Below are 18,800 nucleotides of genomic sequence, written 5' to 3'. Positions count from 1 at the left end.
ACCTTGGTGTTGTCTGTGCCTGGAAGGAGACCCTACTGGACGGATGGAAATGGCAGATAGCAGGGGCTGTGTGGGGAGGGAGAGAACCACAGGAGAGGCCAAGGCTGGAGCTGGGGCCACGCCATGGCCCTCCTCTTGAGCGAGTGGGGCAGGGGTGACGGCACACAGCCGGCATTGTCCTCCCACCTGCCAGAGGGCATGGCCCAGACTGGGAGGGGGTGGCTCAGGAATGCTCCAGACTGTTGCTCCAGATCTCCTCCTTCATCCTCCTCCCACCTCAGATGCCCCCAATGTCAGGTGGGGGTCCTGGCTGTCAAGATGCAGAGGCCCATGGGATGGGCCTCAAGTTGGCTCTGGGTAAGAGTGCCGTGGGGGTGTTACAGTCCAGGTAAAAGGCATCCAAATGGCAGAGCCTCTGGTCAGAAGCTTCTGCACCCACGGTCTGGGACTGCCCTTCTGCACCCCTGCAGGGCCTCTTTGTGAGCACCCACAGGGGTGGGATGGGAGGGATGCTGGGCCATAGCCCTCCCATCCTGTCCAGGGGAATGCCACCATAGATGGAGGAGAGTCCTTGGACTCTGGGCTTGGCTTTCCAAGCCCTGACCTGGCCCAGGGCCAAATGGTGGGTGCTCCCTCATGCCCAGGGGCCACTTTCTGAAGTGAGCTCTCCTCTTGGGAAGGAATAACTTGGAGCTGCAAAGTCTGTGGAAATAACAGTCTTCCCCAAAGCCAGAGACACAGTGTTCACTCTTTGGAGCTTCACGGTGAGGCCCCCAGCACCTGTGCTTCCACAGAACTGGCTAAGGCTCATGGCTCATGGCTCAGGGCACGAGCTGTGGAGGCAGGGGGAGCCTGCAGGCAACTCTCTTTCCTTCCCTGAGCAATCTTGAACTGCATGCCAGAGAGTTCTAATTTGAGTGGCTTCACAGAATGTCTGGCTAAACTTGGGGTAATAGTCACTGGTCTGGGGTGGGTGTCTGTAGGTTCATCCAGCAGCCCAGGAGACTCTGAGAAGAGGCTCAGGCCACTGTCCCTGACAGCCAAGGACAATGAGAGGAGCAGCATGGCAGCCTGCCCTTGACAGTTGAGCAGGACAAAGCACCCTGAAACCTCAGGCCCGTGGCTGGGAGTGAGAGACATGGTGCTCTTGTGGGGGGGGGGGGGGTGGGCAGCTCCCCTGCATCTGGGAGTAGCTTCCTCCTCTACTGCCCTCCCCCTGTGAGGTCCCTCCTGCCACTGGCTGGCATCCTGATGTTGGCATGAGCCCGGGGTTCTTCCTCGCTCATAGCCCCAGATCCAGTCAGTCCTCTGTGGGGGGTGCTCCATGCTCCCCAAGAGCTCCAGGGTCTACCCTCCTGCCCCGTCCTGCACTGCCCCTGCAGGGCCCCATCACCGTCCCCTGCCTCATCACTCTGCCTGCACATCAGCCTATGCACCGCCCTCCCCCGCCCTCCCCCCCCCCCCCCCCACCGCCTCCCCGTTTACCTCCCAGAACTCAGCCTTGCTCATACCCATGAAGACTCCCCATTGCCTGAACAGGACCAAAGCTTGCCTGCCCACATCTGGGCTTCAGCTGCTCTTTCAGCTTAGAACGTCCCTTCTGTTTTCATTGTCCACATTCTCCTGTCCTATCAGCCCCAGTTAAAATCCTGTTTCTTCTAGCAGGTTCTCTGCCACCTGCCCCCTCCTTCCCAGCTTGTTTCTCCTCCTATGGAGACCCTTGGCCTGGGGCATCTTGTATGATGTGACCACCAGAGGGCAGGCTGGAGCGCATGATGCTTTGCACACAGAGCTCAATAGAGGTGGTTGTATTCGGTTGTTGAGTGGCGCTGGGGAACTGCATTTCTTCCTCCTGAGCTTGAATGCGGCTAAGCCACTGTGTGTGCAGCAAGCACTGGCTCCTCTTTTGCTGTAACTGATTGCAGCCCCTGCTGAAATGAGAATCCCTTGTTAGTACATAGTTTTGCATTATTCATGTTGCAAATAACTAAAATCTCAAGTCAAATGTAAACAGTATAAAAGGAATGTATTGGCCCAGAGGTCTGAAATGTCGACAGGAGGAGGACTTTAGGTGAGGAGTTTATTTTTTATTTTCTTACGTTCATTTATTTTGAGAGAGAGAGAGAGAGCACAAGAGAGTGCAGGGAGGAGCTGAGAGAAAGGGAGAGAGAGAGAATCCCAAGCAGTTTCCGTGCTGATAGCTCAGGGCCTAGCTCGGGGCTCTATCTCCTTAACTATGAAATCATGACCTGAGCTGAAATTAACTCTGACACTTAACTGACTAGGACTAGGCACTCTGTTGCCCCAGGTGAGGTTTGATCCCCAGTTCAAATGAGGCCACCACAGGCCTGGACTCCCTCTGCCTTTTTCAAGGCTTCCTTCACCTTCTTGATCCAGAGGGTGGTTGCTGAGAGCCTAACCTCTCTCCCCTGTCCCCAGTCTCTGGGAGCCCCTCTCAATGCCATTTATATTGTTGTACCAATAGGCTTGCTTCTTTACACTGCCTGGTTCAAAGAGAGAACACCCCCTCAAGAGCTGGAAGGGAAGTCTGAGGGGCTTGGCTCTCATGGGCTTGAATTGAGGCCACATGTCCATTCCTGAATTTGTGACCAGAGGATGAAATACTCTAATTGGCTCAAGCCAGTCAGGACCCACCTGGAGAGGGGTCTATTTCACCCAAAGCTTGTGGCTCAGACTGAGTGGGGGAGTGCTCTGAGAAGGAAATTCCAGGTCTGGGTCACCACAAGGGTAGATGGGTGACAGCAGGAAAAACCCAGGTGTCTGCTCTGGGGATGTGTATCTGCACCTGTGAGGTGACAAGAGGCAGGAACAGTGCCAGCCAGGGGGCTCCAACCCTAGCACTACTGCAGCTTCAGGCGCAGGGACTTGCCTCCAAACTGGAGAGGACGTCGTGGCAGGTGCTCTCTCCTTTGAGAATGCTCAGTGATGCCCTCCCTAGCCTCGGAAGGGTCTGTCTCCGTGGTTCCTCCAGTCCAGCTTTCCAGTCATCCTCACTTGGGGCTTGGTCCTGGACCTGACCTCTGCTGGGGAGCAGATGGAGTTGCTTTCCGGATAAAGATGGCCCATTTTGGGGAATGTCCTGGCTTAGAGGACACGGGAAGAGTGGGGGTCACAGGGATGGTGCGCAGCAGGAATGCACCCTCCCCCTAATGCCTTGGATCCCTGCTTTACTGCTGAGACAACTGCCACACAGTCACGGGAAAGCCAGAGCCAATGGAGGAAAGCTAGTGAATTTTTCACAAGTTTATTGATCAACAGATTGTGTCTTTTTTTATTTGACACCTGGAAACAGGATTACAAAAAAAAAAAAAAAAGCATTGTGTATTAACTGCATTGGCTAATTGACATGTAACCTGATACACTCTTAAATTAGGCCCATGTTCACCTGGATAAACTCAGTGGTTATCTGTCCTAAGAAGGTTATTTCTCTGCTACATTCCACGGAGGAAATACACAGTGCCGCTGTTAAATGCTTCCCTTTTCTTCAAGACAACTCGTCTGGGGTACTGCTCTGGGAGTACCGAAGGCGTGTAATGGTGCAAAGTGGGGAGGTCCCAGTGGTGGCAGTCGGGCCATGACTGGTGGTGAAACCCCACGCTGGACAACGGACTGCGGTACGAGACCTTCCTGGTGTGGTGGAGAGGCGGCTCCCGGGGGGAACCGGCGGAACATGAAAAAGGGCTGTGCTCAGCGGCAGTGGGGCCAAGGTTCTGCTGAGGCTTCTCCAGTGGGCTGAAAATGGGCAGGGGTTGAGAGGAGGACGGGAGGCATTGGCTTCTCCTCATGTGCTCTCTGACCCACCTGGAAACCCAGTCCCGGACACACAAGAATTCAGCTCCTCAAAGGCCCGCCATCCTGCAGGAGGAGTCACACCTCCAAATCCAAAGATGTGATTGCTGCATAATGACAAGGGCTCCAAGGGGAACCCAGTCCAGCCCTGGAGGGATGGGGGCCAGCTAAATGAACGGCTCTCCCCACCGAAGAGCGACCAGTCCTGGGCCCTGCATAACGCAGTAAGGAAGGTATCGGTGTACAATGCTGGGCTGGAGCCTGAGGCTGGAGCAGGTTGGGTGTCCCCATGTCACCACGAAACTGGAGGTTTTTGATAGGTCTTGGTGCAACGTTTCTTTGCAGATAGGTTCAGGAGGGCCTCATTAGTAGGCTTACGACTTGGAAGCTGTCTTCGGGAGGATCAGCCTGAACTTGCTTTTTCTCTTGAACTCAAGGCTGCAGAGGTTTGTGTTATGCAGCATCTTGTGAAAGCAGAGTTTCTGCCGTGGAATTGTGGAGAGCGTGGGGAGTGTCACAGCACTAGAGTTTACCTGCCTCCACTACCCCGCCCAGCTGCAGACACTCCGGGGAGGGGGTGCTTTGAAAACTGGGTGGTGTGGGGAGGGCCACGTGCTGGGTCAGTGTGAACAGATTCGGGAGGGCTCTGCCGTCCCCCAGCCCTGCTGCACGAGGAGGGGTTCTGGACGCAGACTCCGGGAACTTTGTGCGGGTCCTGGGAAGATACGGGTCCTCAGCCTTAGCAGCCATCCCTAATGTCCTCCAGGGACATTGCTCTTTCCAATCAACTCTTCGTGATGACTGACTTCATGTTGTAAGAGATGTTAAGAAAAGTGGGCATGTGACTTTTTTCTTTCTCAGCAGGGAAAGCATGCAGCTGCCTGATGTTGTCCCACCTGAGCATATGGGGTAGGGATCACAACACCACCAAAAGAAGTTTCCTTTCCTGTAGAAAGCAGACACCTCAGTCTGCTGGTCCTCTAATATAGTTTTCCCGTATGTCTCTGCACAGACGACACTTGGCCATATCTGCATATATGCATGCTGACAAGTGTCAAGAACACATACTCATGTGGTGTATGTATGTGTATGTGTTTATATATGACAACTGAGAAGATTAAAGGAGCAGGATAGTTCTGAGTGGAAAATCAGCTAACCTTGGCACCTCTAAACCTTTGGACCGATGAATTCTCTCTTTTCTGTTTTGCCCTTTGGTGGGCTCCCTTGTGGGTACACCCTGGGGCAGTCCTCACGCGTTCACCAACCCATCTGCTAAAATGAGAGTAGTGACATTATAAACCTCTATAGGTTTCTAATGAGTTTAAAAGTGCTCATTAAGACTAAAAATCATATTATGAATTTATTTCTCTTAAAATGACATTATTTAAAAAGCGAACTAGGGAGTGCGAGGGCTGGCATCTGGATAAATACTCCCCCCCCCCCCAAAAAAAATTGACTCTTAATTCTGCACTTCTGACCCTGATATCACAGGTAACATCAGAAAAAAAAAATGTGGCTTTTGGAAGGCTCAGGCGGGACTGTTCTGACTTCATTTCACTTCGGTGCTGGTGGGGCCCCATGCCGTGCAGCCATCACCATTTTGCGCCTCTCTTTTTTTAATTGCATAAATAATGATGAAATGAATACCCAAACTGCAGCCCACGAAGGAGGGAAGGTGGTAGTGAGCATTAACCACTTCCATCTGACAGGCAGTGGAGTGTGTGGACCAGAGAGGTTTATACCAGGACTCAGACAGAACACTCAGGAATCCACGTGCGGGATGTGCCCCAATCCTGCCTTGTGAGGGGCATGCATGGTTTGAACCTCACAGCCTTTTAAAGAAAAAGGTTTCATATGAAAGATGCCATCCTATTTGTATAAAGGCTTTTCCTATAAGAAAGAAAAACTGGACATAATAAAGATGCCTATTTCTTTCTTTCTTTCTTTTTTTTTTTTTTATAAAAATAGCGTCTAAAGCTAGAGAATGACCTTTTCTACCTGACACCCTGGGGCAAGCTCACCTCTCGTTCCCTTGTGTCCCTAGACCGAGCACGCTGCAGGCACCAAGACATGGTTTTGCTGAATTTAAATCCTGTCATCGTCCAAGGGGCCTTGGGGACCTGTCACCACACTGATGACTACAGAGAACCACCTCATTCCTTTACTATAGTTTGAATATGATAAATAGACTTTGCTACAAATTACTGGACAGACCAGTAAGAAAAACCAACCTTCAGACTCCAGTATGATTTGAATACTAGAAATCTTGCCAAGGGCTAATAAAGGTTCTGATTGCCAAATTCCTAACCAAATGCAATTTTGCTGGGAAGGGCCCAGGTTGGGGGAGCCCTGGGTGGGCTAGTCAGGGGGTGTCGGGTGTCACAAATGCTCCCTGCTGGCCTGGTTGCCTGTGCTGCTAGAGCCTGCAGGAGGGACGGGGGTGCACACAGGCAAAGGGGACTCTCCTTTCACACCCAGGGGAAGCAGTCTTCTCTTTGGTAGGCGGTCTGGAGAGAGCAGAAACGCTCTGTGCTCTGTTGTTTTCCACTCTCAATACAACAGGAAATGAAATAAATAAGATCAACTTTGCTCCTTCTGGGTGCCCTCTAAGGGACAGACAGGGGCCAAGGCAGGTGCACAATGATGTGGTCCAGTGCGGAAGGCTCCCCCTGCTCCAGAAAAGCCCCCGGCTCACTCCCTGTGGCTCTCTGGCTGTGCACAGCCCGCTTCCACGTCTAGGTCTCTCCAGGCCTCGGAGTACTCTTTGGTCAATTTCTCTTTTTTCTTAACCCTTCAATCTCCTTATCCACACCCTCCTCCCAATATTTTAATAGAAACTCGGGGAATTTTAAAGGTGAAAGAACCTCATCTAGTGTCCAGTGTGTGCCCTCCTCATTCCATAGGTGGGGAAACTGAGGCACAGAGAGGGCAGTGCCTTGGGTAGGGTCAGTGAGTCAGCAGTGGCACGGGCCTCAGGCACAGGTCCCTGATGCCTACCCCCCCGCTGCCTGCCCTGTGAGCGGCCCACCCCTCAGTCGGCCTTCGGCAGGGACTTCCTGTGGGAGGGGGGCACAAGGTGGGGGGGCAGGCTGTTGGGCAGCTCGTAGCCGTCGAGCTTGATCTTGATGAGGTGCTTGGCCAGTGCGAACTCCTCCTCATCCAGCATGCCGTCACAGTCACAGTCCGCCAGCTTCCAGATCTTGCCCAGGACGCTGTTGGGCAGCTTGGATGTCACCATCTCCTTCTTGGCGTTGACGCCCGATATCTTGCCATTGACAGGCGACAGGGTATAGAAGAGCTCGTCGTAGACGGGCTTGTCTTTGGCCACCACCCATTCCTCCTCATCGGCGCCCTCCTTGGCACCCTCCCCGTAGCCCTGGTTGAAGGGGCCCTCGGTGGTGCCGTCGAAGGCGCCGCCCTGCACGAGCTGCGTGGGCATGCTCATCTCCTCCTGGCTGATGAGGTGCATCAGGGACGAGATCTTGCTGCTCAACATGTTGTCCACTGCCTCGATCAGCTTGGGCTTCAGCGAGTGGAATTTGGTGAAGTCGTAGTTCTCGAGCTGTTCCTGCAAAAGGAAAAACCACAACTTGGTCACATGCCCTTTCTTCAGGAAGCAGATAGGGTCGGCTGTTGTCATGGGGGACGCCAAAACGCCGGGGCAGTCGGGGGGGAGTCCCCGCAGACCAAAGAGTTCAGCCAGCTACGGGTCGAGGAGGCTGACGAAGTCATCCAAGCAAATGCCACCAACAAAATAACAGTCGTAGCTGAGCAAATCCAACATTTATAAGAACAAGCCAGGAAGGTACTGGAAGATGCTCGCAGAGATGCTGACTTGCACCATGTAGCTTGTAATATAGTAAAAAAACCTGGCAACATTTATTACCTTTATAAACGGGACAGTGGTCAGCAGTATTTTTCTATTATTTCTCCAAAGGGGACAAGTTGTCCATATGACCTCCTTGGCACCTGCAAGCTACAGCATGACTTGTCCTGGACTCCGTATGAGGATATTGAGAAGCATGATGCTAAAATCAGCATATTGGCCAGCCAGTGGCCCTGCCTCCAAGCACTGAACCCGCCTTCCAGGGACTGACTGACTGAGAGAGGTCTCTGACAAACAGCTCTCACAGCAAGGACTTATCACTATCACCTCCTTGTTGCCCTGATTTTCTGCCTTGATGGGAGGGGGCATGAGAATTGAGGTCTTGTGGGGGAATCATAAACTTGAAAGGAGATACTGTGTGTACATAAATGCTGTCATAATCACTTTCATTTCCGATGGTAATGAATCATATCAGTCTCTTTTGGTATCCTCTGGGTTACTGGTACCCAACCAGTCACTTTCAGAGTATTGGCCAGTAGACTTTCCTTCTCCTTTAACTCCATCTGTTCTCCCGTAAGTCAGAGCATTGGAGACAGAGGGGTGTCTTCTACCCACATAAAGGTTGGCAAGGCTTTTTCCAGAGAGGACTGTTTTTAGTCTTTTTTTGTAACTGGAGGTGTCTGAGATTGGGTTGAGGTTGAACATGGCAGGGGGAGGGGGAAAGAGAGGGAGAGAGGCAAACCATAAAACAGACTTTAACAATAGAGAACAAACTGAGGGCTGATGGAGGGAGGTGGGTTGGGGATGGGCTAGATGGATAATGGGGATTAAGGAGGGCTCTGGTGATGAGCACTGGGTATTCTATGTAAGTGATGAATCACTAAATTCTACTCCCGAAACCTATATTACATTATATGTTAACTAGAATTTAAATAAAAACTTGAAACTTAAAAAAAAAAAGGAAGCAGATAGGGAGTGGGATAGCGGGAGTCAGAATTCTCCTCTAAGTAGACATCCCATTCCTGGGCTGTTTCAGAGCTTTCTCTTTGGTGGGGACCCCACATCTGAATTCACCAGATATAGGAATGGTTTTCAGAATAAGAAACAAGATGCATGGAATGCAACTTTTTTTTTTTTTTTTTTTTTTTTTAATAGTAGCTAATCTTTGGCTAGTGGCCACACAAGTGATAATCCTAGGGCTTTTAGGTAAACTTCCTTCAACCTTGCCTTTTTTTTAATTAAAAAAATTTTTTTTAATGTTTACTTATTTTTGAGGGAGAGACAGAGTATGAACCCAAGAGGGGCAGACAGAGAAAGGGAGACACAGAATCCGAAGCAGGCTCCAGGCTCTGAACTGTCAGCACGGAGCCCAACATGGGGCTCGAAGCCATGAACTGTGAGATCATGACCTGAGCCAAAATGAAGAGTTGGATGCTTAACTGACTGAGCCACTCAGGCACCCCTCCTTTTTTTTTTTTAAGTTTTTATTTATTTACTTTTGGGGGGGGCAGGAGAGAGGATCTGAAGCAGGCTCTGAGAGGACAGCCTAGAGCCCAATGTGGGGCTTGAACCCATGAATCGTGAGATCATGACCTGAGTGGAAGGCAGATTCCAAACCGACTGAGTCACGCAGGGGCACCTTGCCTTTTTTTTTTTTTTTAAGTGCTCTAGAGATTTAGCATTTTATCTTTTAAGGTGATCTTATGATACACTTCTGTTGGTCTTTACAACAATGCTGGGAGTAAGGAAGGGCAACTTTGAATAACTCTGTTTTACGGACAGCACACAGGGTGGACTAGACCCCATGGCTCCTGCCTCTTGACTAATGCTCTTTGTACTGTAACATGAAGCTTGTCAGAGGGACTGATTTAGGTAAAACAATTATTTAAGGATTTTGTTTTTGGATCAGTTAAAAAAATGTAGTTTAAGGTACAAATAAGTAAAAGTTGAAACTGCTAAGTAGGAGAAGAGTAGAGATGGGGAGGGCAAATGGAAATCCAGCCAATAGAGCTGAGTATCACCAGCCAGCTCAGGGCAGGTCCAGGCTCCACAACCCAGGAGAACAGGCCCATCAGCAGACAGAAGTGCAGAAACATGTGCACTGGGGAGGGTCCTAGGACAACAATTGCCTGATTTAGAGGAGAGCTGACTATAGATGCCACACAAGCCCTGTGGATAGCTCTGTAGAAATAGTCCCTCCTACTCTGGTTCTCCTTGGTTACCCATCCATCCATCCATCCATCCATCCACCCATCCATCCATCCTTTCTCCATTGACCCATCCAACATTTACTGGGAATTTGTTATTGCCAGGCCCTGTTTTGGAGCCTGGGGATAATATAACCATGAAGAGCCATAATCTCTGCCCTCAGGGAGCTTATGCTATAAAAGAGGGAGAACGTTCTAGTTTTCTAGTTTTTTTTAGATCCTTCTTTCAAGAAGGACTTGGCTTAGCTTACAGTGAAAATATGGTAACATGAAATAGAAGAAAGTCGTTAGAAATGGAAAAGCTAAGGGACACCTGGGTGGCTCAGTTGGTGAAGCACTGGATGCTTGTTCTTGGTTCTTGAGTTCTGTGTCGGGCTCTGTGCTGACAACACAGAGCCTACCTGGGATTTTCTCTCTCCCCTTCTCTCTCTCTGCCCTTTCCCAGCTTATGTGCTTTCTCTTTTAAAATAAGTAATCTTAAAAAAAAAAAAGAAATGGAAAAGCTAAGTAATTAAGACAGAGAGGAAAGGGACCATTATTACATCAGACATCTAAGGTGAGAAAAGTTATTCTCCTCAGCTGCCAGGGGGCACACCCCCTCATTGTCTGAGGGAACACACCACCTGTTTGTTGCAAGAAAACAAACTTTGTCTGAATTGTGAGAGTTACCTGTGACTTTTTATTATCTTTGAAAAATGTCTTCAACAGCAGTTTTGCCAAATAAATGCAGAAAATTCCAGATATGCAAGTTTTTATATGGACTTTATGTAAAGTATTTCTGTTAGGAAAATTCTAGAAGGCCAGCAAGGGGCCATCCAGGTGTACAATTTTCTGGAGACGAGGCAGGGAGACTCTTGAGTAAAAGGGGTTTCATATACCCCTCAGACCTGACTATTCTGGGGAGAAGTAATGTGATAGGCAGGGAGGGGGAAAAAAAAGCAAAACTTTGTGCAATCATAAATATCACACTTTTTTGTTGTAAAAATTTGGGGAAAAACTGATAGACCAAAAATGTAAATCACTTATAACTCTATCACCCAGCAATAACTTCTTAAAAAAATTTTTTTTAATGTTTATTTTTTGAGACAGAGATAGAGACAGAGCGAGCGGGAGAGGGGCAGAAAGAGAGGGGACACAGAATGTGAAGTAGGCTTCAGGCCCTGAGCTGTCAGCACAGAGGCTGATGCAGGGCTCGAAACAATGAACCGCGAGATCATAACCTGAGCCAAAGTTGGATGCTTAATTGACGGAGCCACCCAGATGCCCCCCAGCAATAACTTCTGCTAATGTTTTTTGAGCACACATTTCTAGCCATTTTTATAAATATACACATGCACATAAACACACACACACACACACACACACACACACACACACACTTTAACTGAACTAAGACCACACTGCTTGACAACTTGGATTTTTAAGAAAAAATGTATCTCATCTTTCTGTGATAATAACTTTTATACAATCTTATTCTTCATCTTAATAGCTATCTAATATTGAACTGTACAGCTGGGCCATTTTGCCTTTACCCTGTCCCATGTGGTTGGACATTTAGGTTGTTTCCAATGGAGAGTCAAAATTGTGGTCTCTAGAGTGTACCAGCAGGGCAGACATCCTGTGCTGTTGTTTAGAAGCAGAGCCTTGAGCTTCACATGGAGGGACAGAGCTGAAAGCCAAACAGCTTGACAGACCTCTAGAGAGGTGCCTCCAACAGTCTTCTTCTCAGCAAACTCTGGGGCCGTCAGGTCTCAGTGTGGTGTGGGCTTGGTTTCTAGACACATTCTGATTTGTGTGTCGCTATCCTGACAGACCGGGGTCACCTGCAATTCACTCCAAAACCAGCTCTAAACAATGTTACCAACACTTTGGGCTCTTATGGCCAGTATCTCAGTCAGCTGGGGGAACTGAGAAGAGAAAGCCCAGGAGGAGAGAGCAGGCAGCCTACACAAAAATCTGAGTGCTGCTGGGGTAAACAAGTCTGGATTCCCCTGGGTGCATAGACACCTACCCTATTTCCTCATGAATGAGCCTGCGCTCTGGGCGCACACAAAGCTCCTGTGTCTGGCCAAGCAGACGAATGAGGGCGGTGTCTGCCTGAACTTTCCACCCGCCTGCAGGGTTCGCGGATTCAGACTATAAACCTCTGGAAAGCTGGCAAGAAGAAACGGCCACATGTTTGTAGGGGTGGACAGGAAGTAACAGCAAGCAGCCACCCTTGCCCGGAGGGCACATAGGAAATCAACCCTAAACTCTCATCCCTGGGGTACCCCTCACCCCCAAGGCCTGACCAGGGAGTGTGGGGTACAAGTTAAACCACTGCCATCTCTGACCCTCCACCAAGTTCTCTCCAAAACAGAAATCTTTTTATTGGGATGAATACACACTGGGGAATTTAAAGATTTATCCTTCAACAGTTGTATCCATCAAAGCCACTGAGCCCTGGATCCTGGAACTTCTCCCTCCCAAGCTACAAAGGTCAGTTCCCAGCCCAGTTGTCGCTGGGCTATCTCTTGCCCACTTCCTCCCAGAATTCACTAGAAGCAGTTCTCCAATTTACAGGTGGGCTGAGCAGGTGGGGGACGGCTCTGCTGCCCTCTGCTGTTGAAACGCTGCCACCTCATCAGCTGAGGGGGCCAAATTCTCTGAGGGCAAGTGAGTCTGCAATAAAAGTGGCTTTGCTAGCATTCTCCTCATTCTCCAGTCTGCACCTATCAGTGTGGTAAATCACATTCCCTCGCAAAAGGATGCAGGGCAGACACAGGCTGCTTCACCAGCAGGTCGTGGGCCTCTCCCAGCACTGGGCAAAAGCCTTCACAATACACTCAGTTTATCGCTACAGCTAAGAGTCACCCCAGCCAGCCTGGTCTGTGAGAGCACAGGGAGAACAGAGACTTAAAGCTGGCATTGGCGAGCTCTCTGAGTGACCCTGAGATGTGGAAAGATCATAAAAAAGTGATCTCCACACTTAGGTCCCCAGTGTTGTCCCAGATGTAGTCGATGTGAGCTTAAACACCTGTGTTGAAGGGGATGTCAGATGCTCAACAGACTCAGAGATGACAGAGGCCCTGACCCACACCATCAAGCCCCCAAAGCTTCCTGGGTGACAGAAAACTAGCTGGAAGTATCAGGCGATGGTAAGCATGCCCTATGGGCTCCAGGCCTGCCTTGTTCCTCGAGGAGTCCCTGAAGGGACTGGGGTGGTGTGACTAGGGCCTGGCCACTCTCCCATGAAGGAATCCCTTCCAGATTCCAGGGGCTTGCTCTGAAAACTGCTGGTCTATTCATAGGTCCTGTGGCTTTCTGGGTTAGGTCAGCGTCTGAGAAATTCACTACCCTACTGCCTGCTATGATATAAACACGCACTAACTTCTCAGTGAGCTCATCTAACACCTGTTCGTTGGGCACCTGCTACATCCCAGGTGCTGGTGGTATGGCAGTGAACGAGACACAGATCATTGAATGCCTCATGGAGATACAGCTTTATGAGGGAGACGGCCACTGTATAAATAAATCAACTGCTTGGAAGCGCAACAGTGTTAGTGTCGTAACAAAGAGCACATGTCCTAACAGGAGGCTTTGCTGCCAAAACTCCATTGCCGGCCACAGTCATCGTGGCAAATACTGTAATCCAGCGCAGGGATTTTTGTTATTTGTTCACTGATTTATTCCAGGGACCTAGAACAGTGCCTGGCCATGGTAGACTTAATATTTCTTGGTGACTGAGTGAATGAACACAGGTGAATGAGGATACCTGTCAGGTGGCACTCCTTGCATCAAGTCCTAAGGCACTCAGGTGTCTAATGAAGGGGCTAAGGCCTCTCCTGAGATGCTAGAAGAGGGGCACATGGCTTCCTTGTGTTCTTCCTCAGGGACTGCCCTTCTGCTCCAGCTGAGAGGCCTGGGCTTCCTCTGACATGGCCAGGCCCAGGCTAACATGGTCATGAGAAGCTCTCGTAGCGGTTTGCTACCTGCTTTATGGGAGTTCCTCTGGGGACAGGTTGCAGGTCCTGAAAGGAGGCTTACGGTGGCTTCCTGCTGGGCTCAGTGGTGCCTCAGGTCTTTGGAGCAACATGTTCCTGTGGGTGGCAGGCTAATGAGCCACAGAAGCCCCATTAGGCCAGAGTACACATGATGTATTTATTCATAGCTTTCATTTCAGTCAAGGAACCAATTTCCTTTAAACATATCTGAAGGATGTGAGGTGCCTGGGTGGCTTAGTCAGTTAAGTGTCCAACTTCGGCTCAGGTCATAATCACATGGCTCATGAGTTTGAGCCCTGTATCAGGTTCTGTGCTGACAGCTCAGAGCCTGGAGCCTGCTTCAGATTCTATGTGTGTCTGTCTCTCTGTCCCTCACCTGCTCACGCTCTCTCTCTCTCTCTAAAATGAATAAACATTAAAATTTTTAAAAAAAAATATCTTAAGGATGCAAGGAAACATGTCCCCTCAGTTTGGTCATGTGGTGTAGGGCATAACCCAAGGGTGTGAAGGTGAACCCGCTTGGGAAGACTGCTCCAGAGGCCCCAGTAGCCCAGCCATCTTGTGATTGGAAAAAAAAACCCAATTCTTCCTCTGAGTACAGGGATACCTATTTCATTTCAGGAAGAAAAAAAGATATTCTGGATTTATTCTGAAGCGAGCTAAGTCATATCTGTCCAGAGCATATATTCCACATGCACTTAGCACCCTGAACCCTGCCATCACAAAAGGATGACCCACTCCTATGTTAATGTGTCCTTTACAGAAAGTTTACATTAAAAAACTCCTCAAGGTCAAAGCTTCCCCTCCTGATGCCTGTTGATCTTTGCCTCCACTCCATGATCTCTCCTTCTCCTACGCCCTCCTGAGGCAGCCAGGCAGCTCACAGGCCCACCTTCCAGCTGTATATCTCCAACGACTCTTCTTTCAGCCCCGTCTTCCTCTGTGGCTCAAGGCAAAAGATGAGAACTAGAGATCTCCAGGGTATAGCCAGCATTGCAGGGATGCTCTGTTTGGCCTATGTAGTACTTTTTGAAAGTCTGAGCTAAAATTTGAAAACCAGGGGACTTTACGCACAAATCTAGATTTGCAACTTCTCGTGAACCATCCAGGCCTATGTTCCCACAAGGCGGTGGCCATCGGGGCAGGTCAGGCCTTCTCCACCCACTGAAGCAGGGCACAGACGTCCCAACCGGCCCCCGTGGTGGGTCCCCATAAGTCCTCATTGTACTTGCAGACTCGTTTTCCTCCTGCGAGAGTCATATTTCTCAGAATCCACATCTCCATCAAATGTGGGAAAATGAGAGGGTCAAAGAGGGCAATGTGGGTTTTCTTTCCCTGGTCTGCTTTCCAGAGAGGACTGTGGCCTCTAGTGCAGACAGGTCCTTGCAGTGGAAAAAAGCTGGTTAGTCTGGCTCTGTGAGGAGCCAGGTGGGTGGCCTCACTTGGGAAGATATGGTCAGCATCGATGTGTATATCTAATACCACGGCAGGGCGGTAGACGCACTGGTCAGGCCAGGCTGAATGCAGCACCCATTCAGGCTCATCTGGGGCTGCCCAGGCACAACTCAGGGAGACCCTAAAATCAGGCCCAAAGTTGCCCAATGCTGACTCGTAAGCACAATCTTTAGTGAGCACAACTTGCTGTGCCCAGGGAAGGCCAGCCATGCCCCAGGAGCCCTCGGAACTCTGATGAGGGCTCTGAGCCTGCAGAAGCACTGTTGCCTGAGCATGTATTAATTACCACAGTGCCTCGCAGCGCACGCTTGCGGAGGCTGCCTGGGGTGACCTCTGAGGTTAATGGCAGTTCTTGTTACCTTAAGGTTCTGGGATTCCCCAAAACAGGTGTCACTTAATGCCAACACATGGCCTGAGAGGGATGCTCATCTGATTTTTTCATGTGACCTAAATTTACTTCTTGAAATGTGTCCCTTTTTGGTTAGTTTTGGGGGCCAGGCAATCTCTGCTTTACTCTCAGAAGCCTGTTCTCATGGATCACCATTAGGAAGATGCATTCATGGCGTTCTCTATCCTAAACCAGGAAACCCTAATGTGGACCCAGCAACCAGCCAGACAAGGTCACATTGATGTTGCAATAGGCTCCCAGTACCTGCATTGCCTTGACCTCTGGGAAGTCCCCGGCAGAAATCTGGTATTCTCGCTGCAGCTGAAGGTAGATTTCTGGCAATCTGCTGATAAGCTCTCTCTTCTTGTTTTCCTTTCCGAATACACTTGGCATTTCCTTCTTCAGGTGGCTGATGATGTAGGCATGTACCTGAAGGGGTATATGTCAGTAAGGACGTGTTACTTAGAACTGTACCAGAAAGACAAACAAGATGGCATCATAATACATAACAGGCTCCCATATTCAGGGCCACAGCCCTCAGGACAGGAGGGTAAGGATCTGGGTGCGGGGGGGTGGGGGTGGTGGACGTGGTGAGACACAAAGGACACATTACAAGTCTGTTTCTGGGCATGTAGAATGTGAGGTACATGAGGGACCCCCAGATGGCGCTGTCTAAGGGTGCCTGGAAAGAGGGCCCCAAGCTCCAGATAGAGCTAGTCTGGGTGCTGGATTTGAGAGCTGGGGCAGAGGTGGTGACCAGAGCCACAGGAATGGTTGTGACCACTGAGGGAAAGTGAGCCAAGAACCCCCTCCCCCCCAGAAGGACCGGGATGGGGAGGAGCCAGAAAAAGACCTCAGGAAGTGGAATGTGACAGATAAGGGCTGTGGGAGGGGAGAGTCAGGAAGAGATGACACCTAAATTGGGTCCTGAAGATAGGTAGGAGGGCTGTGGCTGTCCAGGAGAGGGAGAGCATGGATGGCGGTGTGGCAGTAACACAACAGGGGCCGTATTTGGGGCAGTGCCGTGTATGTGGCTGCTACACATCTCAGAGGCGGGGAAGTAGACCACTGCGCATGCCAGGAGCTGTGTAGGATTAGAATGAGCATTGGCTAACCTCACGTGGTGCTGATGGGCTGATGACGTTTCTGGGAGACCAGAGAGGCCAGAATAATGCCATGAGTGCCCTGCTTCCTAAGTGGGCTGGTGGTGCTTGCCTGGGGATAGGATGGGGCGACAGGCTTGGGGAAGGTCTCTGGCACAGTTCAGTTGTGCCTGAGGGGCTATTCCGTGTCTGCGTCTATGCAGAGAGTGAGCGGGGTGGGTGGCGCCTGGGCTGAAAGACTGGTGATTAACCACAAGACCTAAAAGAAAGTTTCAGCAGGGCTGGTGCCCAGGGGCACCAGGAAACGAAACTGAAGACTGATGTAAATGTCTGATCTGACGTAAATAGTTAATCTGCATGGAAATCTGTACCCAGTGGACAGTGAGATGAGAGAATTCCTGTAATCTCCCCATGGAGGGTGTGAACTCTGGGATCTCTACAGGTGGCACTGAAGGAGCCTAGCTGGCTCAGCCGGAGGAGCATGCAACTCTTGATCTTGGGGTTGTGAGTTCGAGTCCCATGTTGGGTATAGAGAATACTTAAAAATAAAATCTTAAAAAAGAAAAAAAAGATGGCACTGAACTCTTTTCTGCACAGGACTAGCTGCATAGGACCACCTTCCTCTAGGAGAGGAACCCCTGGGGAAATGAGGCGGAGGCTCCATAAACCCTGATCACCTGGCACTAGCAGGACCAGGACTGTCACCCGAGGGGTGGTGAACCCCCCTTGGATGGCTCTGCTTGGCTGTGTCACCCCCTTCCTTAACATTTCCACTCTTTTTAAAATTTTTTTTTTCTTTTTTTTAAAGTTTATTTATTTATTTTGAGAGAAGGAGAGATTGCATGAGTGGGGGAGGGATGGAGAGAGAGAATCCCAAGCAGACTTTGTGCTATCAGCATACAGCCCGATGCAGGGCTCCAACTCACAAACTGTAAGATCATGACCCGAGCCAAAATCAAGAGTCAGACGCTTAACTGACTGAGCCACCCCGGTGTCCCTTTTTAAAAGTTTTTTAGATGCTTATTTAACTTTGAGAGAGAGAAAGTGCAAGCAGGGGAGGGGCAGAGAAAGGGACACACAGAATCCGAAGCAGACTCCAGGCTCTGAGCTGTCAGCACAGAGCCCAATGAGGGGCTTGAACTCACGAACTGTGAGATCATGCCCCGAGTGGAAGTCGGGTGCTTAACCGACTGAGCCACCCAGGTCCCCCGAACATTTCCACTCTTCTGCTGATTTCCAACTTTAGGACGTGAAGAAATGTTCATTACAAAACCTCTGTTTGTGTATCAGAATTCTACAGAGTAATTTAGAAGTCAAGAAAATAACTAAAAATAGGAACGGATGAAAAGCAGAACAGTGATTACCAAAAGAAAATGACTATGCAGCTAGGGAAAATCCTATTAAAGAAAACAGACTTCTGTAATCTTGTGGAAGAATGGAAATTGAATAAAGGGGATAAGCAGAGACATCCTCTAGCTCAGCTGAGAGCCTCTGTGTATGGACACACACTGGGCACAGCCAAAAACATTCTGCTACTTAAAATAAGTATGTAATGTAAACGCTGACATGCTCAGACCAGACAATGCTAACTTTCCCATCTATATAAAGGTCATTTAACAGAAACACACAGTGTCCTGCCTGGCTACTGATCACAAGTACAGATGAGAAGAGATGTGTCTGAACCTTTCTGTTACTAGTAAACTTATTTACTTATTTTTTCACATTAAAACAGCTTAAAATTTTTACATGATTCTTTGGGATAGAGAAACCCCAAATTTGGGAATCCTTTATTTAGAGTGTTGGACTTTAGCTGCATTCCTGAGGGTATGATGAATAAGTGGTAAGACTAGTAATTTCCCTGCCTTGGACAATGAATGTCTGGCTCAGTTTGGTGGGGTTGGGGTAAGGCCGTGGCTAACATTGAAGGACTTGGAGGGTCTGCCACACTCCAGTGGAGAACCAGCTGCTCACCAGCCATCCTTGTGTCATTTCCTTGGCCTCGGTCCTACTGGAACCTCTGGACTGGGC

General features: G+C 49.6%; 2 protein-coding genes across 6 annotated transcripts in view; both read right to left on the bottom strand.

The window, feature by feature from the left end:
* SPTBN5 (spectrin beta, non-erythrocytic 5) overlaps positions 1 to 1,325 on the bottom strand; it is a 47,865-nt gene extending 46,540 nt beyond the window's left edge. For all 5 annotated transcript variants that reach the window (XM_047861832.1, XM_047861834.1, XM_047861833.1 and 2 more), the window contains exon 1: positions 3 to 1,325. The gene's annotated coding sequence lies outside the window, so the exon portion shown is untranslated. The remainder of the gene's footprint in view (positions 1 to 2) is intronic.
* Positions 1,326 to 3,249: 1,924 nt separating this feature from the next.
* The window catches only part of EHD4 (EH domain containing 4), an 87,639-nt gene continuing 72,088 nt past the window's right edge, over positions 3,250 to 18,800 (bottom strand). The window contains exons 5-6 of the mRNA XM_047862713.1: positions 15,934 to 16,098; positions 3,250 to 7,378 (exon numbers count right to left, since the gene is read on the bottom strand). Of these exons, the coding sequence (XP_047718669.1) occupies positions 6,842 to 7,378; positions 15,934 to 16,098 (702 nt within the window). The 3' untranslated portion in view covers positions 3,250 to 6,841. The remainder of the gene's footprint in view (positions 7,379 to 15,933; positions 16,099 to 18,800) is intronic.

The sequence above is a fragment of the Prionailurus viverrinus genome, chromosome B3 (genome assembly GCF_022837055.1).
Source record: "Prionailurus viverrinus isolate Anna chromosome B3, UM_Priviv_1.0, whole genome shotgun sequence".
In the NCBI taxonomy this organism is placed as follows: domain Eukaryota; kingdom Metazoa; phylum Chordata; class Mammalia; order Carnivora; family Felidae; genus Prionailurus; species Prionailurus viverrinus.
This window is presented reverse-complemented; position numbering and strand designations above follow the sequence as displayed.